The sequence below is a fragment of the Mesocricetus auratus genome, unplaced genomic scaffold (genome assembly GCF_017639785.1).
Source record: "Mesocricetus auratus isolate SY011 unplaced genomic scaffold, BCM_Maur_2.0 Super-Scaffold_6723, whole genome shotgun sequence".
Taxonomy (NCBI): domain Eukaryota; kingdom Metazoa; phylum Chordata; class Mammalia; order Rodentia; family Cricetidae; genus Mesocricetus; species Mesocricetus auratus.
The window spans coordinates 9,549,769-9,574,849 of record NW_024429183.1 but is presented as its reverse complement, the minus strand read 5'-3'; the positions used below and the strand labels follow the sequence as shown (position 1 = coordinate 9,574,849).

Genomic DNA, 25,081 nt, shown 5'->3' with positions numbered 1-25,081 from the left:
AAGGCCTTATGTTCATGCATTCATATTTTATTACTTTTTATTGATGCCTAAAAAATATGTTATGCAAACACAATGGTGACCAAGGCATACATATCCCTTTGTCCTAAAATGTCAAAACTACTAGTCACAGTTAATGTGATAGGCAATGGCATCAGCACCAAATAGAGACCGCCAGGGCATTTGGGAACATATGGAAGCCATATCTGTCTGAAAGCCCAAAGCACACATGGAAGCTCGTTTTCAGGTCTTTGCAAATTTGATGATGTGGACACTGATCTTATTTCTTTAGGGAGAAGCCAAGGCACAGAAGGCTTAAATACTTACATGCACTGGGACTTGCCACACACGGCCTGCTTCCAGGGTTTAAACTTTCTATCGTCCGTGCCCATATTCCCTAAGGCAGTTGGGGTGACTCACCCCTGGGTCAGTGAGGGAACCAAGCCATCCAACTTAAGGCTGTGGCTGTGTGAGATGGCAGGAAGAGGCTAGATCAGGGTTCTTCAGTATTAGCACTGTGTACACTTGGAGTCGTTCTGTGTTTGGAGGCCATCCCATGCAATGGTGCGTAGTAGATGTAGTTAGCAGCTACCGGTCACATCCCCCAAATCATTACAATGTGAAACCTCTGGCCGTCACCCATGAGGAGGGGGTGAGCAAGCAGCTCCCAGTTAAGCAACCTTGGAATGAGTAGTGGTTGAGATGATGGGCAGGCTAATTACCTGAATTTCTTTGCTCATTGCAATTGTGTGCATGTGTCAAAATATCATACTGTAACTTACAAATAAATGCAGTACTGCATGAGGAAAATTTTATTACATGTATTTGTTTATTGTTATTTATTAATGGAGGGTGTGGATGTGGGAGGATAACTTGTGGAGGAAGTCAGTTCTCTCCTGCCACCATAGACTCACTGGGCTTGAACTCGAGTTGTCAGCTTTGATGACTGGCACGCTTACCTGCCAAACCATCTCTCCAATGCGAAAAATGTAAAAAATTTACACAGGATTTCTCCACTGTATAGATGAAGCTCTTTAAAGTCCTTAGATGGAATTAAAATTGTATTATATTGCAAATCTAGAATCCTTTGCATATCCAAGGCAGTTAAGAGCTATTATGTGAGATAAGTCTACAAGACAGTCTGACCACAATGTGCAAGATTAGTGGGAAACAGGACTCAGGAGCCAGGAACAGGCAAAGTCAAAGGGAAAGAACAGGAATGGAGGCGTTAGCTCTGTCCATAATGTGCTTGTCTGGATGAGCCTGAACGTCTGAGTTTGATCCCAAGAATACACATTAAGAAGCTGGGCTTGGTGGCTCATGCTTGTAATCCCAGTGATACTGAGATGGAAACAGGATTCCTAGGGCTCATAGCCAGTCAGCCTAGACTGTTTGGCAAGGTCCAGGCCAGTGATGAGCCCCTTTTTCAAAAATCAAAGTAGACAGTATCTGAGGAATGATAACCCAGGTTAACGTGTGACCTTGGCCCATGCCTGTACCCATAAGAGGAAAATAGAAAAGAAAAGAAAAACAAGGTGACCAGTGATTATGAGGGAAAACATAAGAGGAAAGGAAACGTTTCCTTCAGCTGTGTGGCCTTGGGAACTGCCAAGATCTCCTTTAGCATGAATGAGAAATCTCCAAGGATGGGTGACCAGTGAGAGCTCTCAAGACTGGAGAGCAAAACTGAGAAAAAGCCACACTAAGGAGCACTAGACCCAGAGGAAGGAACCCAACTTCCATTGGAGAGCTGTTGATTGGTCATGTAACTTGAGTCTGCAGAGCCAGGTTAAGGGTAAATCCAGGAAGTGTGAACCTCGAAAAAGCATATTGTCCCTTTTGCCTTCAGTAGCCTCAGTGCCTAGAAAAGTGCCTGGCCCATGGTAAGTGCTGGTGGAAATTATTGAGAAACAAATTGCTGTGAGAAAATAGGATGTTAGACCCAGAGGTGGCTTCTAGAAGGAATATTACTAAGTACACATATGAACTACCATTAAGTGAGCATTTCATGAGAAGCCTACTGTGCATCAGCATGTATGATTGGCACACTGAGAGAAGCCTACTATGAGACTCTTGCTTTCTGTGCTCAAGATAACATGCCTGGAAACCTGTAAGAAGCCTACTGTGTGTTGGGCTTCATATCCAGAAATTATAAGAAGCCTAATGTGTACATGGCACTATGGCTATCCCTCTAGAAACTGCTGTTTCCCAGGCACTGTGCCCAATGCTCTGGATAAGTCTGCAGGATACTGGGAACTATGGCATGTCTCTAGGACAAGCCCACTGTGGGCTGGCCATACTGTGAGAAACCTGCCATGTAACAACAATACTGGAAGTTAAGGTACAGGCAAGTTCTCAAGTCATAGGGAATTTGGGAAAAGAAAGCTCAGCAGAGAGCCAAGGAAACGGTGAGAAAGGATGCACTTCCTGGCCAGGTTGAAGTCTTTTTGCACCAGTATTGGCCTCGTCCCACCCAGAGAAATTCTTCCCTCATACTTATTGGTAGAAAGCAAAGAGACAGCATTCAATATCGAGGGATCGGGGGACAAAAGAAGAATGAACTGTGAGGTTTGGGTCAGCAATTCTAAGCTTTCTTGCTGTTGAGTTGTCCCAGAGTCCCTGAGCTAGGATTACTGGTATCTTAAATTCATGGAGACTTGTGACAGCAACAGAAAATAGGGAAGCCACATCCTTGCCCTTGGCCCATCTCTGTACTGCTGTATAATTGTGTATACACAGACAGTGTGACTCCCCTAGAAATGGGGATATTGGAGATGAGGATGGGCATTGGGCTTCTCAGAACTGTCTTTGCTGCTGGTGGTCCTGATGATGTCATGAGAAGGACAGCTAAGGAGCATGACAATGGCCAAGCCCTTCCTACAAATGCTTCTGAATTTTTTTTTTTGTAAAAACAAGTGATAGGGATCAAAGACAAGGCTTTGTGCGTGCTAGACCATGTTATGCCGGTTGAGTCACATCTATAGATCTGGACCTGGAATGTTTTCACTAGAACTGAGCCCAGTTTCATTTGGATGGATTCCATTCAACAGTATTCATTTGTTTTACCCCAATGATGGGGTGAAATGATAACAGTCTTTAATTTTGAAACTCTTCCCTGGAGGAGTGCCTCTACCCTCAAGAAGAGCAATATACAGGAATACTCATTCACCAAGATAGGTGAAAGACTAAAGGAACAAATCCTACCTATATCTAGTTGATAAACCAAGAATTTATTTGGGGGGAGAAGGAGGGGGTTTACTTACAGACACTTTGGTAAGCCATTATTTCCAAAACATGGTATTTTATTCAAACATCCATATCATCAAAAAAGCCCACCCCACCATACATGACAACACACAAAATTTGGAACTCTGGAGTTCCCATCCCAGTCAATATCCAGTTTCCTAAATACTGTAGCATCCCAAAGACAATGTCTCAGAAGGAAGGGAGCAGCTAGAATCTCAGGCAAGGGGCTGACCAATATTCTTCCTTCTGTGAGGGAAGGTTAGTGAGCCCAATCTTTTATGGATTCCTGCTCTGAATTCAATATGGCAACAGCTACGTCATCCCCAGAGGATGGGGTTCTACTGCACACCTGCTTAAACAGTTGAGCAGAAATGACCAAGTACCAACATCCTAGACCCCAGAGATGTCATCTGCCACTACTGAGTTTCTGTCCTTCCCCGAGCCCCCACATAAATCTTGACTTTCAAAAAGATGCAGTGGCAACCAGAGGGAAATATGTGGCTTCTTTGACTCCTAAGGTACAAGCCCTGTCTTGTCTTGTGTGGTTTAGCTACAAAGGAGCCCAGAGGGAACTATGGGGAGAAACAGGTCCCTGAACACACAGGTGCCTATGATCTCTTCCAGCATGGAGGTCAGTGGATTAGGTCTTGACTTAGCTCAGTCCCTGAAGGAAGACGAGAGGGGAAATGGTGGTCACCCTGGAGATGGCCACAGCTTATTCTGAAAAACTTTCTCTGCCTCTGGAAGCCCCAACTGGCTTTGGATATGGCAGATCTAACTATAGTCATCCCTCCTGCTCTCTGAAGGGTCCCTGGGATGTCCCTTGATCTGACTAACCCCCAATTTCCTCCTTCATCAAGTAAGAATAACAATGACTCTGGAGTCACAGGGGTGGCATGAGGCACATTTGGGACTGACTTGACATTCCTCAGTCTGGGGCATAATAAATGCTCATGAGTAAATCACACTCTTAGAATGGTTAAGGGCATCCAGCCTCCACTCTCATGGCTGCTAGCAGCCAATCCATCCTGACTATGTCTTGACTTGACGGCTGGACTGAGGAACATACGATCTATGTGTCTGTGTTTGTACCAGTACAGAGCTGTTTTTATTACTACAGTGATATAACATGAAACCAGGTGTGGTACTGCCTCCCTCATAGTTCTCTTTTGCTGATGGATACTACAGCTGTCCAGGGGTCTTTTTGCTTCCATATAAGTTTTTCCCTATTTTTAATTTAAATTAGAAACAAGTTTCTTTTACATGTCAATCCCAGTTCCCTCTCCCTCCCCTCCTCCCCTGTTCCCCACTGACTCCCTATCCTATTCCCTTTCTGCTCCTCAAGGAGGGTGAGGCCTTCCATGGAGGATCTTCAAAGTCTGTCATATCATTTGGAGCAGGGCCTAGACCCTCCCCATGTGTCTAAGCTGAGAGAGTCTCCCTCTATGTGAAGTGGGCTCCCAAAATCCATTCGTGCACTAGGGATAAATACTGATCCACTACCAGAGGCTCCATAGATTGCCCAGGCTGCTAAACTGGCATCCTCATTCAGGTGGTCTGGAACAGTTCTATGCTGGTTTCTCAGCTATCAGTCTGGGGTCCATGAGCAACCCCTTGTTCAGGTCAGCTGTTTCTGTGAAACCCACAGAAACAGCCTGGTCTTGACACCTTTGCTCATCACTCCTCCCTCTCTGCAACTGGATTCTAGAGTTCAGCTCAGTGTTTAGCTGTGGATGTCTGCTTCTGCTTCCATCAGCTACTGGATGAAGGCTCTAGGATAGTATATAAGGTAGTAATCAATCTCATTATTGGAGAATGGCATTTAAGGTATCCTCTCTACTATTGCTTAGATTGTTAGTTGGGGTCAACCTTGTAGATCTACGGACATTACCTTAGTGCTAGATTTCTCTTTAAACCTATAAGGGCTCAACTATCATGGGATCTCTTTTCTTGCTCTCCTCTGTTCTTCCCCTGACTCGATCTTCCTGCTCTCTCATGTCCTCCTACCCCCTCCTCTTCTCTCCTTCTCTTTCTTCTAACTCCCTCTCCCCTACCCTCATGCTCCCAAGTTTTAAGACTGTTTTTGTTGTTGTTGTTTCTTTTAGAAATTTCATTGAGATGTTGATTGGGATTGCACTGAATTTGTAGGTTGCCAGTATCATGCTAAACTCTCTCTGTTTCTGATCCATGAGTGTGGATAGCCTCTCCATCTTCTTTTGTCTTCTCCATTTCTTTCCTTGGTATTTTAAACTTTTAATTGTGGAGGCCCTTCATTTACTTGGCTACATTTGCTGCAAGTTATTTTGGAGGCTGTTTTGAATGAGATTGTTTACCTAATTTCCTTTTCATTATCTTCATCAATGTATAGAAAGGCCACTGATTTTAGATGTTGACTTTGTGCCCTGTCACTTTGCTGAAAGTGTTTCTAAGGGCTAAGAGTTTTCTGGTGGAGCCTTTGGGATTTCCTATGTATAAAATCATACCATCTGCAAGTAAGGATACTTTGACTTCTTCCTTTCTTATTTTTTTCTCTTGTCATATTGCTCTAGTTACATCTTCAACATACTAAAATAGAGTGTGAACTGTATACACTCTTAACTTAGTCTTAATCTTAGAATGTTTTGAGTTTTTTCTCCATTTATCATGATACTGGCAATAGAATTGTCATAGATCACCTTTATTATATTAAGTTATATTTCTGTCATCCCTATTTTCTAGAATTTTTAAGTTGGAGTTTACCAAAGGTATTTTCTACATCTACTGATATGATCCTTGGGGTTATTTCTGGGATGAGTTACAATTATTTATTTGTGTGTGTTCTTGCATTTCTGGGATAAAGCCAACTTGGTCATGATGCATGATCTCTTTGATGTGTTTGTGGACTGGTTTATAAGTATTTTATTGTGAAATCTGTAGCCATGTTCTTTGGGAAGATTAGTTCATGATTTTCTTTTTTTTATTTAATTCTAAATAGCTTGTTTTACATGTCAATCCCAGTTCCCTCTCCCTCCCCTCCTCCCGCACCTCCCATACCCCCCAGCCTCCCACCCTATTCCCAATTCCTTCCACATAGGGAATATCTAGAGTCTGTCATTTCACCCAGGGTAGGGTCCAGGCACTCCCCTAAGAGTCCAGGCTGAGAGAGCATCCCTCTTTGTGCTATGGACACACGATGTCTGTTTGCATTCCAGGGATAAACACTGATCCACTGCTCAGGGCCCCATAGGTTGCCCAGGCCTCCTCACTGACACTCACATTCGGTGGTCCGGATCAGTCCCATGCTGGCCTCCCAGCTGTCGGTCTGGGGTCCAAGAGCTCTCCCCTGTTCAGATCAGCTGTCTCTGCTGGTTTTGCCAGCCCATTCTTTGCCAATTTGCTCATCGCTCCTCTATCTCTGTCACTGGGTTCCTTGGGTTCAGTTCAGTGTGTAACTGTGGGTGTTTGCCTCTGCTTACATCAGTCACTGGAGGAAGGCTCCCGGATGGTTATAGACATCAAGTTCATTATCAGGAATGGGCATTCGAGGTGGTCTCTCCACTATTGCTTAGCTTGCCAATTGGTGTCATCCCTTTAGATCACTAGAGGTCACACTGGTGCCTGATCTGTCTTCTAACCTATGATTCCCTCTTCCCCCTATTCTACCCCCCCAGTCAACCTTCCTGTTCCCCCATGACCTACTCTCTCTTCCCCTCCCCCCTTCTTCCCAGCTCCCACTCCCCCCCACCCCTCGCCGTCTTCCCCATCTGTTCAGAGGATCTTGCCAGTTCATGATTTTCTTTTATGTTATCTCTATCTGGTTTTTGAAAAGGGAGTTATGAAATGAATAGGTAAATGGCTGAAACTAGAAATAAAACAGACTAAGTGAGGTAACACAGGCACAGAAAAATGACTACCATGTCCTTCCATGTGTGGACCCTAGCATCAAACCTTTAACTTGAACTAACAGTAAATTAGAAAGGAGCCATTTGAATGGTGGCTTAAAGGAGAAGGGATAGCAGAATATAAGTGACATGAAAACAGAGAGGGAGAATCCTAGAGGTGAAAAACTTAAGTAGGTATGGGGTGTGTATGGAAGGGGAAGCTGGTGGGTAACCTAAGTGAAAGGTTATGAACAGCTATATGAAAACCTCCTGGCTGGACCAGCAGTCCCATAAAGTCAGGGATTATGTTGGTTTTCTGTCTCATTTCAGTACCTTGGATAGCACCCTACTTGTCAGCCATATTCCTTTAAAAATAATTGTTGACTGAGAGATTAGCTGAATTTAACAAAAATTTAACTTGAGGTATTTTCATCTTACAGAGGACTTATTGAAGGTATCTTCAGGAAGGCAGGGATGATACTAGTTAGACAGATGGTCCTAGAGTACTCACTCTTTGTATTCCAGACCACCAGAGGATGTGACATGGGGAGGAAAGACTCAAGAGTTTGGTCCCTGACAAGTTACACCATTTTGCCTGGTCTCTTTCTATGCAGGATCTCTGCTGAAGGTGTGGACATTGTTTTGGACTGCCTGTGTGGGGAAAACACCGGCAAGGGGCTCAGTCTCCTCAAGCCTCTGGGGACCTACATTTTATATGGTGAGTGCATGCACAATGGGCTAAGATGAAAAGCATCAGAAAGCACCCCACTATGCTTACCTTCAAGGTGAAAGGTGTTAATATACTAGGTAAAAGACAAACTTTTGAGTGTGTTTTTAAAGTATATTTATTATATTGATACTGTTGTCATAAATTATAAAACTAACTTACTTACCTACTGCCCTATCCCCTATACTGCCATTTTTAAATGTTTTGTTTTGTTTGAATAATCCTGGCTGGCCTTGTACTAACAATACCACTGCCTCAGTCTCTTCAGTGATAAGGTTACAAGTGTGACCATCATGCCTGGCCATATTTACTATGTTCTTGAGTGTACAGTAATGTTATTAGAAGCAAATTTTCTTTCCATCAAAATGAAACTTTAGTGCCTGACCTTCTTGTCTTCACACACACACACACACACACACACATATTAATTTAAACATTGGTCTCCACAAATTCTAAAAGGTGTATAGAAAGCCAAAGTCCATCTTCCAAATCAGAATATTAGAGTATCTGATGTTTGAGATTCCTAAAACCTGTTTCCTGTTCTTGCAACAGTTATTGAACCTTAAATTTGAGAATTTTAGAAGGAAAAAAGAAGAAATTCTCTTTATAAAAGAGATATTTGAGGGTTATAAATATCCTATCATCAGATCATTATTACAAAAGAATTGAGCTCACCAACAGATGAGCAACACTCTTTTGCTGACATGTTCTGGTCATTTCTATTCTGACCATTTATTTCCCAAGAAGTAAATAATTGATTAATATTATTGATGGAAAAACCTACAAGGGTCAATACCATTATAAGAACATCGGATGTGACTAACAGAAGGCAGATGGACAATCTATTCATCCTTCCTTCTCATTAGCCAGGAGTTATATTTTTACCTCAATTCCATCATGTCATTTGGGTGAACTTCAACTTGATTATCTCGCAATTATCTGAGTCATTACATTGATTACTTGGTTACTATTTAATGGAAGCCTGACACTACGATCCCTGGGACTCATCACCCCATCAAAGATAAAGGAATGGTTAACTGATTGGGAAAGAGTTTTGCCAGACCAAATGGTTAATTCTAAAATATTGAATTTTTTTCAAGTAAACGACTGTTCTCTAAGAAAAATTATGCTTCCAAATGGGGAAAGTCTGTTGAGAGAGGCCAGTGCACCAGGATGTTCTCTCTATTGTCAAGAATTTCTTCTCCCCACCCCATCCCCACTGGGAACCCTACAAAGGGGTCATTTCCCTCTGAGCATCTTAACTTATCTTTCCCTCTATCTTGTATCTGAGTGTCACTTGGCCCAGTTGTCATCACACGATTTCCAGTATTCTTTTATCTAAAAATTTAGGTTTTGTTTTGTTTCTTAGACTCTCTGCCTAGAACCTTTTGGAACTGACAAATAGTCACACATTCCTTGAACCTATGAAATTACTATTATCTCTTCCATATTTCCTGTATCTCATTTTTTTTATATCCATCCAAGTTTTCCTCCTACCCTTCAGTACCCAGCCCATGTCAGAGTCCTAAGCCCCTCACTTGCTAGGAAATCAAATTTGGGTCTATGTACTGCCTTCCTACAGAAGTTCACTACTTATTTTCAATAAACAGAACAAAAATGTTTCATATTATTAAAACATTGAACTAATGAATCACCTTTTGCTACATGCCTGGTTTTCCAAAGGAATGAAATAACCACCATGAGAAATCTCCCATCCTCGAAGAGTTGATGACACCTAGCCAAATGTTCCATTTTGTGCCCCACCCCAACACGTCTACTTTTTCCAAGACTGAAGCATGCTTTTATAAGCTGTTGCCACTTGTATACAAATGAAACACCTGCCACTCTTCTTCCATAAGAAGATATCTTGATTTTAATTAACAATTACTTGACTTGGGAATCTTTTGTTTGCAGGTTCATCCAACATGGTAACTGGAGAGACCAAGAGTTTCTTTAGTTTTGCAAAGTCAGTAAGTATCTGTGCCTGTCTGTGAGCTGGTGGTTAACATTCATTTGCATGTTGTAAGCTCCATCTTAAAACCTTGGTCACCAGGCAGTGGTAGCACATATCTTTAATCCTAGCACTTGGGTGGCAGAGGCAGGTGGATCCTCTGAGTTTGAGGTCAACCTGATCTGCAGAGTAAGTTCTATGACAGCCATGGCTACACAGAGAAACCCTGTCTCAGGAAAAGCAGAAACAAAAAAAGAAAAACAAAAAGACCTGGTCAATTGGTCAATTGCTAGCCTGTCATCTACATTGTGCATTTATAATAAATTCCATATCCATTCCCTGCTAACTGCATACAGACAGGATGAGGACTTGAGGAGTTGGTAGTGTCACTAAATTTTGAAAAGCTTCTTTTTTATTTCAGTAGAGATTGGTTCAACTATCTGTTACAAGTGAACTTAGAGTTACTGCACTGTCATTGTTCCATATAGTAGACAACCTTTTATTTTGACCATTTTCTGGCCAGGTTTCTGGGGGCACAGTAGATTTCTGTGTCCCCATCCTACCCTGATGGAGATGGGAATGGGAAACTCCTAATTTGAATAATTTCTGAGTGTGTGATGACTTTGTCTGACATTGAGGGGCACTCTTCCTCGCTGCACCTGCACAGAGCTATCTATTGGTGTTAGAATTAAACTGATTTGGGGTTGTGCTTTTGTTACCCCGCCCACTAGAGCAAAGGACTGCTATTTCTCACAAGTGTTCATCTTCTGTCCTCATGCTCCCAGTCTCTGGTGCAGCCGATTTACCAGATGAGTGTTGCAAGAATCTCTTCCCTGGGGAGATGTAAATGACACCTCCACATAAGGTTCTGACAACAAACCAAAGAGTGATTCCACTAGAGTTCACCCAGAGGAACCACTAAGATTATTATTATTGTCCTTACAAATGGGGCGTGGGTGAGTAGTTAATGTTAGGAGTGTAGGTGACCCTAAAGCAGCTGCACTGGGAAGTTCATAATCATCTAGAGGATGGCTTCCCCATAGCCACCTAAATGGTGCTCCTTCCTTTAACCTTCCCAAGATCATGTTTGTCTGTTACCATCTGAGATGACTAGACCACATGCAATTAGGACAAAATCGCATTACAAATGGCGTGTAATGTGCAATTTCAAGTGATGATCCAATGATCCTCTCTACTCTCTCCTCTGAGGGAATGTCAGCAAACCTGATGAAAATGGTAGCTGTTTTTTGCAGAGGAGCATATTTAATAGCAATGAGCATCACTACACAGGCATTTCCTAAGCCTCTAATGTGTGTAGAATTCCGAGATATCAAGGCATCATAGTGGATGGGACAGAAGTGTTCGGGACCCTCGTGGCTCCTACATTCTATTAAGGAGATATACCCACTAATAAAGAATGCCTGTCCAACCTCAAAGAGATTCTGGAAGGAGGCAGCATGAGGTAGAGGCATGGTGGATAGGGTGTTGACAGAGCCAGGGAATGGACATTAGAATTCACTTTCCATATATCACAATGGAGTTGAGTTGGTCACATTTTGTAAGGGTTTTCTCATCTTAGTTAGCCCAGTCTAGAAATTCCCCCACAAACTTACCCAGAGATTTGACTCCAAGGCAATTTTGGAAGCTGTCAAGTTGACAATCAGTATTAAACATGCCAGGAATATTTCTACTGACTGCCCAAATTTTACCCTCAAACATCTGCTGAATTGGGGAATGACAGTATTCCTTCTGTACGTGAGATCAGAATTTAAAGGACTCTTTTTTGCATTGTTTGTACATGGGACTTTAATAAAAGTGAAGGTCAGGAATCATTTGAACTTTAGTGCCTGTAGGAACAAGGATAGAGCCTCCTGAAGGATGCTATCTACTGCCTGTCCCTGGAGACAGGTTGTGTACCACTCACAGCTGTGTTGTTGCTGTGGATACAATTTGCATGACGCTGAAAGACTGCTCTGAGGAATCGTGCTGGTCCCAAATTGCATACAACTGTAAGAAATGTTTCCCCTTTTCTCACCCTTAATGCCCAATACCAACACACAGTACTAATGAAATAATTACAGTGTGACCATGCTAGGGAAGCTATTTATAACAGCACAGCTAGGATGGAGACTCGGTTTCCTCTTCCTCAGATGAGTACCTTTATGCTCTGGAGCTGAAGGACATGAATAAAAGCCCAGAGGCCCAGGTCGACGCAGGCTGATTGGTTAGAAGTAAATTGAAGAAAAGGTTTTCTGAGAAGTGCATTGATGGCTTTTCTCCAGGAAAAAAAAATCCTATGCAATCAAGAAGGTCACATTTAGAATCATATAGAGAGTTCTCACTCTGCTATCTTAATTATGTTCCATCTCAAGATTTCAGCAGAGTGAATTCTTTATACTTTGTCAGACTTGCCATTCGGTCTCGGGCCATTACAAGGGTGATTCTTACAGATGAAGTTAACACTTAGGGAGCAGCCAAATTCCAAGCTCTTGCTCAGTAAATCTAAAACATGGCTTTCAGATTAAAAGGACAATTAAATTTATTTATACATATGGAATATGTGATATAGTCATACTACTGCAAAAGCATAGATCTTATATGAGCACATTTACTTTCTATGACCAAGTTATGGTAAGGAAACTGAACACAGAGAGTTTAGGTGAGTTGCCTAGTAACACAACTAGCAAGTGACACTCCACGCTAGAAATTTAAAAGAAGGTTTTAATTATACGTGTTTATATTGTGCATGCATATGTGCGTGTGTGTATGGGTGTACATCTGGCATGGCATGCATGAAGAGGTCAGAAGACAACTTACAGAAGTCAGTTCTCTACCTTCACCATGTAGGTTCCAAGGATCAAATTCATGTTGTCAGTCCTTATGGCAAGCACCTCTCCCCTCTGAGCCATCTCTAGAGCTATTTGTCACAGCTGTGCATTGGCTGTGGCATCAGCTGGCGTGCATTACACAAACATTCACTAGGTCCTACAGATGTGTAGGTAGCAAGCTTAATTCTGGGGCCCAAGGTTTTGAATTTTTATTTTGGGGATGCACATGCTAGGAGAGCAAGAGTAAGGGAAGACAGTTTGCAAACAAACAGGAAGACGTTAGGTAGGTGCTACCACATCTAGTTTTATGTGGTGCTGGAGTACAAAACTAGGGTTCATGCATGTTAGGCAGACAGTCTACAAACTGAGCTACACCCACAGCCACATGCATGGAACTCTTCACCGAATCACATTTAGCAGAGCCAGGGATGAGACAGCTCAAGAAGAGCAGTACATTTGACCATAAAACCCTTGTCACATATCAAAGGCTGAACCCACACAAGAGCCATTTACACAGTCCTTAGATTTATCAATCTGTGCTGTGCTTTCTTCTTAACTTACCCTTCCTGTCTACCTTTCCAGTAGCCTTGTCATTATCCCTCCCCGACTCAATTTAAAAGATATTCTTGCATTCGTGGTGGTCACCTCTACCATGTCCTCAATACTTTGTTTCTCTGTAAACTTCCCTATGTCATGTACCCTCTCGTTCAAGTCAGCTGAGAAGAGTGAAGTGCAAAGAATAATGGAGAGTGAGGTAGACAACTAGGATCTACTCCAGATTCTTTGACCCTAATCACACACTTACCATTTTAATAATTTGTGGCCTTGAATAGACTGCGAAACCTAATCCAAATGAATGGGGTGAGAAGAGCTTCTGAATTTGATTGATTGGGGGGGAGGGAAGACTTTTTTTTCCAGATTTTGGAATATTTACAGGTAAGTCATAAGATATAGGTTTTGGTGTGTGTGTGTGTGTGTGTGTGTGTGTGTGTGTGTGTGTGTGCGCGCGCGTGCGCGCGCGCGTATTAAGACAGGTTCTGTTATAGCCTAGACTATTCTGAAACTTACTATTTAGCTAAAGGTGACTTGGATTTCTGATCCTCCTGCCTCTGCTTCCAAAATTCTGGGATTACAAGTATCCATCCTCACAATGCTTACTCTGTTTTTCTAGAATTTGAACCCAGAGTTTTGTATGTACCAGGCAAACAGTGTCCCAACTGAGCTACATTCCCAGGGTAGACAGTATTTTTAGTGTCCCTTTGTGGTATTATGTTAGCAATCAAACAGATACGGCTTTTGAAGCATTTTTAGAGTGGAGATTTTGGAATAAGGAATGCCCAGTCTTCTTTCTCTCTCTTCCCAAGCTAGCGCCCTCTCACAGCATTGCTGTCTAGTATATCCTCTGCACCAACTGCTATGGTTCCAGAGATAGATGCTTAAAAGATAAATCACCAAGACTGCTTGCTCGTCCACCAGAATCCACCCAGCTTCAAACCTGGCTTCCTTGGAGTAGATGATAGCCCATGACATAGTCAATGCTGCCCATTGTAACCCAGTCTTCAGACTTCGTAACCTAGAATCTTCTCTAATTGCAGTGGTGGCAGGTGGAGAAAGTGAACCCCATCAAGCTATATGAAGAAAACAAAGTCATCGCAGGATTCTCACTCCTCAACCTGCTCTTCAAACAGGGCCGCTCAGGCCTCATCCGGGGAGTGGTGGAGAAGCTCATCGGGCTGTACAACCAGAAGAAGATCAAGCCTGTGGTGGATTCTTTATGGGCCCTGGAGGAGGTAAGCGAGCAACCTTCTTGATTTATTTTTAGGACTTCGAGCATCCATGACAATCTTTTGCAAAACCATTTTCTCCAGTTTGTTCTAAGCAAAAGTCCTAAAGTAGTGAACCCAAGCTTCTGACATCAAAATGCCATATTATCACCTACCAGGTTCACACTCAAGAAATACATAGTTGAGCAATAAGAAGAAAATCACCAAAAAAAACTCATAGTATTTGTGTACGTTCATTGTTTTCATTGGACCACATTCATAGCTATCCTTGGCCACGTGTGGCTCACAGGTTTGGTATATTTGAGTCATGGTGCCTTAGGCGTAAAGACCACTTCAAGCTCCCAAGAGGCTTTCAAACCATTTGAATATAAACCCTTTATTCTTGGGTAAGACATCAAATTTGGATGGATAAATCCAAATTACCTTGATTACATAAGGGTGTGCACATTGTTAGAATGTCATGAATATTGTCACTGTATGGATACATAAGAGATCAAGATCAAGGTAGCTCAAAGATGGAAATGATTTGTTTGCAAATACTGGATCGTTTATGTTCCTTTGAGATATTGTCAGCTGTCATGGTGGACGCTGTAATTGTGTTGGGTCTGGTGTTGAACTGACTTAGGACTTTTGTTGCTGCTGTGTTGTTGCTGATGATGACAGATCTGCCAAAAGTTCTAGTGTTTGAATGCATTCTTGAAGTGTAAATAAAATAACCTTCAAGGATGCTAAATTAGGAACTTGTTGCATTGGTTCATATGGCACTCAAGGGAGAAGGCAGTCTTCAAAGAGTCTAGAAGTCCTTCAGGACAAGAGAAAGGTGGAGTATATAGGAAGTCAGTCATGACAACTCCTTGTGAGAATAAAGAAAGCAAGGAAGCATATAGCCTGGGTTTGGGGTGATATTTCAGCTCTCTCTCACTGATGAGGCCTGGGAAAATGCTTAAGTTGGCATGGGTTGTGTTGCCTATTTGTTTTGCATTATTTTCATTGATGAGGTGTCTTATGGAAGAAATAATTGATGGATATATGTGTATTTGTGCATGAGGGGTATATGTGAGTGTGTTTACACATGTGCGACACACTCATCCTTACATGTATGTGTGATGGCCAGACATCAGAATTGTTTTCCTCTATCACACTCTACTTTGTATTTTGAGATAGTCACCTACTGAACTTGGAGAATGGCATTTAGGCGAGACTGCTGGCCAGTGTGCTCCCCAGCTCTGCCTTTCTCCCCTCTCCCAACTTCAGTACTGGGGTTACAGATGGACACCATCATACTCAACTTTTATATGGATGCTGTGGCTCCTAACTCATATCCTTACGCTTGCACCGCAAGCATGTAACCTACTGAGCCATCTCCTTGGTCCTGGAATAAGTGCTTTTAAACTTTGGGGAGTCACAGAAACTATTGCAACCTAAGTTGCAAACACTTTGTGTGAATCAGAAGTATGTGTGTGATGGAATTGGGTGAAGCATAATCACACCTTCATATTAACTGGTCCTATATCAGTGAACTTGAACTATACCCGTATATGTTAGTCTAATATTGAAGTATCGTGGACAACCTTAACAACAACAACAAAAGAACAGCCACCCAAAGTCCTGGTTTGTTTTGATAACTGAAATCAATATTCAGTACAGGGCATTCCTAAATCAACCCAGCATAAGTAGAAAACAAACTGTACACCCACATTCCAGAGAAGGATAATGCGGTTAACATTCCGGCTTCCTTCCTTCCCATCCTTTTTCAATTGCAGATGCTCATTGTAATTCAATTTATTGCTAAAGTAAATCAGACAATAATGTGTTCTTTGTCCTGTGTAATTGCCAAGATGGTTAGCCTCTTGTCATCATTTTATTGAAAATCTTTTCAATTTAATGAATCAGATATCTGTATGGTATTCATAGTGGCATGCTAGAGAAAAACAGGAATAATCAGGACAAACTCCCACCCATGTGGCGCATAGAAGACTTAGGTTAATCTCAGTGCCCAAAGGGACCCAGAAAATCTGGTAGCTTGTGAGAGTTAAGATCTGAGAGGAGGTCCAGATGGCCCCAAGAGTTTTCCTAGAATTTGATTCTGTTCCTTGCTCACAGTAGTAATGGAGTCTCTGAACACTCTACTGAGTAATGATTGTGTGCTCAGTTCAGGGGAGATGCTGAAGATACAGTGAAGAATAGATGGATAGTATCCCTGGGGTTTACACAGTTTATATCCAAGGAGTTGAAGGAACAGAAAATTCTAAATTAGGCAAAATCACACAGAAAACTTGCTGCTTGCGATAAGCTCCTAGGAGGGCATGTGTTAGCTAGGTTTTCATCACCATGTCCATACTATCTGAGAACCTGGGATGAAAGTATCACTTAGGGTCACCACTTCAGAAGCTTTCCATCTTTTGCAGAGGGGAAGGCATGGAAGAGCATCTCAGATCATGGTGGTGGAAGAATGTGGGATTGACTAATCATATCAGAGATGACAAGGAAGCAGAGAGCAGTGCCAGAGCCAGGATTCATCTCTAGTGGACTATAACTACCAGATGGACCTAGCCTCCTAAAATTGCATTACTGGCTTGGGAATAAACATCTGAAATACAAACCTATGGGGAACACTGCAGATTCAAATGGTAGTAGGAGGAAATTGGGGGAGGGAGGCACTTAGTTCCCACATAGAAATGTTTTCCAAACTCTTCATCATTGCCTCTCTAAGAAGCCTTTTCAGACCTTTTCCCCTTCCAAGAAAATTTAATGATGTATGTGTGTGCACGCATGCATAGGCATGTGTATTTATGTATATGTATATATGTTAAGTATGCGTATTTGTGCTTTATGGATTAAGAGTTATTTTTTCACTCTTTGAGACAATGCTATACCCAATGAAAATACCCACTGTAGAGTGACTCAAGGGAAAGGGGGTCTCTCTTGGAGCAGCATACTTTGAAAAGGTACTTGAAGGAGATGAAATCCATAAGCAAAATAATTTCAGACCAAGAGATGCCCCCAAAGGCCGCTGAGACTGGAAACAATACAGGCAGCCTGGGACTCAGTCCTCCTCTGTCAGGAAAGGACCAATTAACCTGTCTCACTGCTAAATCTGTATCTTCTGGGGTTTTTTGTCTCATGGATTTGTATAAATTGTAAGACTGTCACAGACACTGGAAAAAAATCAGGTTATTTTTGCCAGTGGCTTGGCCAGATTGTAAATAAATCCACTTCCCTGCAAAAGAGAAAGAGAGAAAGAGAGAGAGAGAGATATATACCCCCAAAACAAAGAAATGATAACAGAACATCTCAGAGGGTTTACAGGTGAACTATTCTGAGCCAAGAAGGGATGGTTCAAAGAAAGCCTGGACAGGGCATCAAGGATGGGCAGGACAGAAACTTGACTTTACTCCCAGTACTGAGAGGGTCTGCTAGAGGGTCAAGATCAGGAGGGGCTGCTTCCTGGTCCACAGAGTGCGATCTACACAGGGGGAACTGGAGTTATTAGTCAGAGTACTGAACAACTATGAAATCCAGAAGAGCTCAATGAGACCAGAATGGTAAAGACAGACTGATGCCAGCCAGCAAGCCTCCTAGGGAGCAGCTGTGCTTCCATGGTAGGGTCTAAGAAAAGGCAACTGGGATCCAAAAGACCCACCCACACAGGAAAGACATCAGCCCTTCCAAGTCCCCAACCCCAGCGAGTCCAGCTTCAGGTGAGATTGGGTCTCCGGCGGGGACCGCCTGCCCAATACCCATCCCGTTGATCTTCCAGCCGCTCCTGGCGTCCAGAAGACCCACCCACACAGGAAAGACATCAGCCCTTCCAAGACCCCGACCTCAGCGAGTCCAGCTTCAGGTGAGATTGGGTCTCCGGTGGAGACCGCCCGCCCAACACCCATCCCCTGGATCTTCCTGGGCCGCTCCAGGCATCCAGAAGACCCACCCACACAGGAAAGACATCAGCCCTTCCAAGACCCCAACCCCAGCGAGTCCAGCTTCAGGAAAGACATCAGCCTTTACATGCCCCAAACTCCGTGTCAGCAGCCCCAGCTTCAGCTTCAGGAAGGAAGGAGACCAGTGGAGACAGAAAGACCCCACCAGCACCCACTGGAAGAAGAGATGGGAAGAAGACAGAATAAGAGCTCACTCAGCAATAGAAACACCAACATGACCCCACCAGAATCTAGGGATCCAACACCAGCAAGACCCGAAAAGCAATACATAGACGAAGAAGAGGAGACAGACCTTAAAAATTATTTCATGAAGATGATGGAGACCCTTAAGGGAGGAAATCCCTTAAAGAAATAGAAGAAAAAACAAACAAATCCATGAAATTGGGGGAAAAAGTCAAGAAATAAATCTCTCAAAGAATCTAAAGAGCACCAAGAAAAAACAACCAAAAAAATTAAGGAAACAACTCAAACAGTTGAAAGATTGAAAGCTGAAATAGAAACGATAAAGAAAACACAGAATGAAGGGATGCTGGAAATAGAAAAGCTGGGTAAACGATCAGGAACTACAGATGCAAGTATCACCAATAGAATACAAGAGATAGAAGAGAGAATCTCAGGTGTTGAAGACTCATTAGAGGATATAGAGTCATCAACCAAAGAAAATCTCAAAACCAACAAATCTTTAACACAAAATATCCAGGAAATATGGGACACCGTGAAGAAGCCAAACCTGAGAATAATAGGTATAGAAGAAGGTGAAGAAATTCAACTTAAAGGTACAGAAAACATATTCAACAAAATCATAGAAGAAAACTTCCCTAACCTAAAGAAAGATATGCCTATGAAAATACAAGAATCTTACAGAACACCAAATAGGCTGGACCAGAAAAAGAAGTCACCTCGCCATATAATAATCAAAACATCAAACCTACAGAGTAAAGAGAAAATATTAAGAGCAGCTAAAGAAAAAGGCCAAGTAACATACAAAGGCAGACCTATCTGAATTACACCTGACTTCTCAATGGAAACGATGAAAGCCAGAAGATCCTGGACAGATGTCCTACAAATGCTAAGGGAACAAGGATGCCAGCCCAGACTACTATATCCAGCAAAGCTCTCAATTACCATAGATGGAGAAAACAAAATATTCCATGACAAAGCCAGATTTAAACAATACGTATCCATGAATCCAGCTCTACAGAAAATGCTAGAAGGAAAACCTAGAGCCAAGGAAGATAACTACATTCACAAAGACACAGGCAATATATAATCACACTTTACAAAACACCAAATGAAAAAGGGAGGAGAAACTACACAAAATAACTTCACTAACAATAAATCAAGCACAAACAAGGATCACCAATCAATGGTCATTAATATCCCTCAATGTCAACGACCTCAACTTGCCTATAAAAAGACACAGACTAGCAGAATGGATACGAAGACAGAACCCTTCCTTCTGCTGCATACAAGAAACACATCTCAACATCAAAGACAGATGTTATCTCAGAGTAAAGGGTTGGGAAAAGATCTTCCAATCAAACGGTCCCAAGAAACAAGCGGGTGTAGCAATCCTAATATCTAACAAATTAGACTTCAAATTAAAATCAATCAAAAGAGATGAAGAAGAACACTTCATAGTCATCAAAGGAAAAATACATCAAGACGAAGTCTCAATTTTAAACATCTACGCCCCAAATACAAAAGCACTTACATTCGTGAATAAACATTACTAAAGCTCAAAATGCACATAAAATCTCACACACTAATAGTAGGAGACTTCAACTCTCCGCTCTCACCGCTAGACAGGACCCCCAGACAGAAACTTAACAAAGAAACAAAAGAACTAATAGAAGTTATGACCCAACTGGGTTTAACAGACATCTATAGAACATTTCACCCAAATACAAAGGGATATACCTTCTTCTCGGCACCACATGGAACCTTCTCTAAAATCGACCACATACTTGGCAACATATCAAAACTCAGCAGCTACAAAAAAATTGGAATAACTCCATGCATCTTATCTGACCACCATGCTTTAAAATTAGAATTCAACAACAACACAAATTGCAGAAAACCTACAAACTCATGGAAATTGAATAATGCTCAACTGCACCATCCCTGGGTCAAAGAAGAAATAAAAAAAGAAATTAAAGACTTCCTCGATTTCAATGAGAATGAAGACACAACATACCCAAACCTATGGGACACTTTGAAAGCAGTGCTACTGGGGAAGTTCATAGCACTAAGTGCCCACATGAAAAAACTGGAGAACAGTCATACTAAAGAATTAATAGCAAAGCTGAATGTTCTAGAACAAAAAGAAGCAAACTCCCCCAGGAGGAGCAGACGCCAGGAAATAATCAAATTGAGGACTGAAATCAATCAAGTAGAAACCAGGAAAACACTGAGAAGAATCAATGAAACAAAGAGTTGGTTCTTTGAGAAAATCAACAAAATAGATAAACCTCTGTCCAAACTAACCAAAAGACAGAGAGAGAGCATGCTAATTAACAAAATCAGGGATGAAAAAGGGGACATAAAAACGGACTCTGAGGAAATCCAGAGAATCATCAGGGCATACTTTGAAAATCTGTACTCCACAAAATTTGAAAATTTAAAGGAAATGGACAATTTCCTGGATAGATATCACTTGCCAAAACTAAATCAAGAACAGATAAACAATCTAAACAGACCTATAACCCCTAATGAAATAGAAGCAGTCATCAAAAGTCTCCCAAACAAAAAAAGCCCAGGCCCAGATGGCTTCAGTGCAGAATTCTACCAGAAATTCAAAGAAGAGCTAATTCCAATACTCCTCAAAGTATTCCACACAATAGAAGCAGGAGGCTCACTGCCAAACTCTTTCTACGAGGCTACAATTACCTTGATACCCAAGCCACACAAAGACACAACTAAGAAAGAGAACTATAGATCAATTTCCCTCATGAACATCGATGCAAAAATACTCAATAAAATACTCGCAAACCGGATTCAAGAACACATCAGAAAAATCATCCACCATGACCAAGTAGGCTTTATCCCAGGAATGCAGGGATGGTTCAACATTAGAAAATCTATCAATGTAATCCATCATGTTAACAAACTGCGAAAAAAAAACCACATGATCATCTCACTAGATGCTGAAAAAGCCTTTGACAATATCCAGCACCCCTTCATGATAAAGGTCCTAGGGAGATCAGGGATAACAGGAACGTATCTGAATATAATAAAAGCAATATACAGTAAACCAACAGCTAACATCAAACTAAATGGAGAGAAACTCAAAGCAATTCCTCTAAAATCAGGAACAAGACAAGGCTGTCCACTCTCTCCATATCTCTTCAATATTGTACTTGAAGTTCTAGCTACAGCAATAAGACAACAAAAGGAGATAAAGGGGATACAAATAGGAAAAGAAGAAGTCAAACTTTCACTATTTGCAGATGATATGATAGTTTACATAAGTGACCCAAAAAACTCCGCAAGGATACTCCTAGAGCTGATAAACACCTTCAGCAATGTGGCAGGATACAAGGTAAACTCAAAAAAATCAGTGGCCCTATTATATACAGATGATGAAGTGACTGAGAAAGAAATCAGAAACATCACCCTTTACAATAGCCAAAAACAGCATCAAATATCTGGGGATAATGTTAACCAAGGAAGTGAAAGACCTGTATATCAAGAACTTTGTGTCCTTAAAGAAAGAAATCAAAGAAGATACCAGAAAATGGAAAGGTCTCCCATGCTCTTGGATTGGTAGGATCAACATAATAAAAATGGCAATCTTGCCAAAAGCAGTCTACCCCTATCAAAATTCCATCACAATTCTTCAAGGACCTGGAAAGAACATTAATCAACTTTATATGGAAAAACAAAAGGCCCAGGATAGCCAAAACAACCCTATACAATAAAGGAACTTCAGGAGGCATCACCATACCTGACTTCAAGCTCTATTATAGAGCTATAGTCCTGAAAACAGCTTGGTATTGGCACAAAAATAGGCAGGTAGACCAATGGAACCGAATCAAAAGCCCTAATTTTAACCCCCACACCTATGAACACTTGATTTTTGACAAAGAAGCTAAAACTGTACAATGGAAAATAGAAAGCATCTTCAACAAATGGTGCTGGCATAACTGGGTACTGGTATGCAGAAGACTGCAGGTAGATCCAGGTTTATGGCCTTGTACAAAACTTAAGTCCAAATGGATCAAAGATCTCAACATAAATCCAGCCACACTGAAACTTTTAGAAGAGAAAGTGGGAGATACTCTTCAACGAGTTGGTACAGGAGACCACTTCCTAAACATAACACCAGTGGCACAGGCACTGAGATCGACAATTAAAAAATGGGACATTCTGAAACTAAAAAGCTTCTGTAAGGCAAAGGACACAGTCAAAAAGACAAAAAGGCAGGCCACAGAATTGGAAAAGATATTCACTAACCCTACATCTGACAGAGGGCTAATCTCCAAAATTTACAAAGAACTCAAGAAACAACCAAAGGATCCAATTAAAAGGTGGGGTACAGAACTAAATAGAGAATTCTCAATAGAGGAGGCTAAAATGGCCAAGAGACACTTAAGAAAGTGCTCAACATCCTTAGCCATCAGGGAAATGCAAATCAAAACAACTCTGAGATACCATCTTACTCCTGACAGAATGGCTAAAATCAAAAACACCGAAGACAATTTATGCTGGAGAGGATGAGGAGAGAGGGGAACACTGCTCCACTGCTGGTGGGAGTGCTGACTCATACAGCCTCTTTGGAAATCAGTATGGAGATTCCTCAGGAAAATGGGAATTAATATACCACTAGACCCAGCAATTCCACTCTTAGGCATATATCCATATGAGGCAAATTCATACAACAAGGGCATCTGCTCCACTATGTTCATAGCAGCATTATTTGTAATAGCCAGAACCTGGAAGCAACCTAGATGCCCCTCAACTGAAGAGTGGATAGAGAAAATGTGGTACATTTACACAATGGAGTATTACTCAGCAGAAAAAAACAATGGAATCTTGAAATTCGCAGGTAAATGGATAGCACTGGAAGAAACCATCCTGAGTGAGGTAACCCAGTCGCAAAAAGACAAACATGGTATGTACTCACTAATATATGGATGTTAGACATGGATCAGGATAGTGCCAGTCTGCACTTCCACTGATAGAGAGTCTGGGAAACAGGAAAGAACCTAAAAGTTATGCATATATGCATAGTACCCAACAGAAGAGGATTGAGACAAGATCCTCTGAATGGATGGGGAACAAGGCGAGGAGTGGGGGGGAGTGGGAGCTGGGAAGAAGAGAAGGGGTGAAAAGGAAGAGAGTTGGTCATGGGGGATCAGGAAGTTGAGTGGGTGGGGGTAGAATAGGGGGAAGAGGGAATCATAGGATAGAAGACAGATCAGGCACCAGAGTGACCTCGAGTGATCTAAAGGGATAACACCAATTGGCAAGCTAAGCAATAGTGGAGAGACCACCTCGAGTGCCCATTCCTGATAATGAACTTGATGTCTATAACCATCCGGGAGCCTTCATCCTGTGACTGATGGAAGCAGAGGCAAACACACAATTAATCACTGAACTGAACCCAAGGAACCCAGTGACAGAGAGAGAGGAGTGATGAGCAAATTGGCAAAGAATGGGCTGGCAAAACCAGCAGAGACAGCTGATCTGAACAGGGGAGAGCTCTTGGACCCCAGACCGACAGTGGGGAGGCCAGCATGGGACTGATCTGTATCCCCCAAATGTGAGTGTCAGCGAGAAGGCCTGGGCAACCTATGGGGCCCTGAGCTGTGGATCAGTGTCTATCCCTGATATACAAACAGTCATTGTGTGCCTATAGCACAAAGAGGGATGCTCTCTCAGCCTGGACTCTTAGGGGAGTGCCTGGACCCTACCCAGAGTAAAGTGACAGACTCCAGATATCCCCTATGTGGAAGGATTTGGCAATAGGTTGGGAGGGTGGGGGGGAAGGGGAGTGCGGGAGGAGGGGAGGGAGAGGGAACTGGGATTGACATGTAAAACAAGCTATTTAAAATTAAAATAAAAAATGATAATAAAAAAAAAAGAAAAGGCAACTGGACCTGCCATCCCTGCCCCTGTTTAGGGGACTGCTAGAGTAGCATCAGGACTTGATGGAAGACTGAGCCCACCCAGGTTGCTGGGAAACGGTCTAGCACCAACCTTTAGTCTAGCAGCAGGAAAGCCATGGCTGGCAGCTCTCGTGGCTGAACCACGAGATGTGGAACCTAGATGTGGGACTTGTCCTTGAATCTCCAGGTTTCCTCCCATCCCCACACCCTGTTCTGTGTGTCTGAGCTGTACAGGCTTCTCCATAGTGGTATGAATAAGAATGGTCTCCACAGGCTCACATACTTGAATGCTTAGTCATCAGGGAGTGGCCCTATTTGGAAAGATTAAAAGAATTAGGAGGTGTGGCCTACTTGGAAGAAACGTGTCGCCACGAGTGGGCTTTGGGGTTTCAAAATCCCATACCTGTCCTACAATCGCTCTGTCTGTCTGTCTGTCTGTCTGTCTATCTATCTATCTATCTATCTATCTATCTATCTATCTATCTATCTATCTATCTTTCTGCCTAAGGAAGTTCTCAGCTATCTCTCCAACACTTGTCTGCATGCTGATATGCTCCCTGCTGTGATGATAATGGACTAAACCTCTGAAAATGTAACCAAGCCCTAGTTAAATGTTTTCTTTCATAAGAGTTGCCTT

At 42.1% G+C, this 25,081-nt stretch overlaps 1 protein-coding gene across 2 annotated transcripts in view; it reads left to right on the top strand.

The window, feature by feature from the left end:
• Nucleotides 1–25,081, top strand: part of Vat1l (vesicle amine transport 1 like) — a 176,353-nt gene that overhangs the window by 73,846 nt on the left and 77,426 nt on the right. For both annotated transcript variants that reach the window (XM_005073060.3, XM_040736498.1), the window contains exons 5-7: nt 7,718–7,821; nt 9,745–9,800; nt 14,205–14,399. In XM_005073060.3, the coding sequence (XP_005073117.1) occupies nt 7,718–7,821; nt 9,745–9,800; nt 14,205–14,399 (355 nt within the window). The remainder of the gene's footprint in view (nt 1–7,717; nt 7,822–9,744; nt 9,801–14,204; nt 14,400–25,081) is intronic.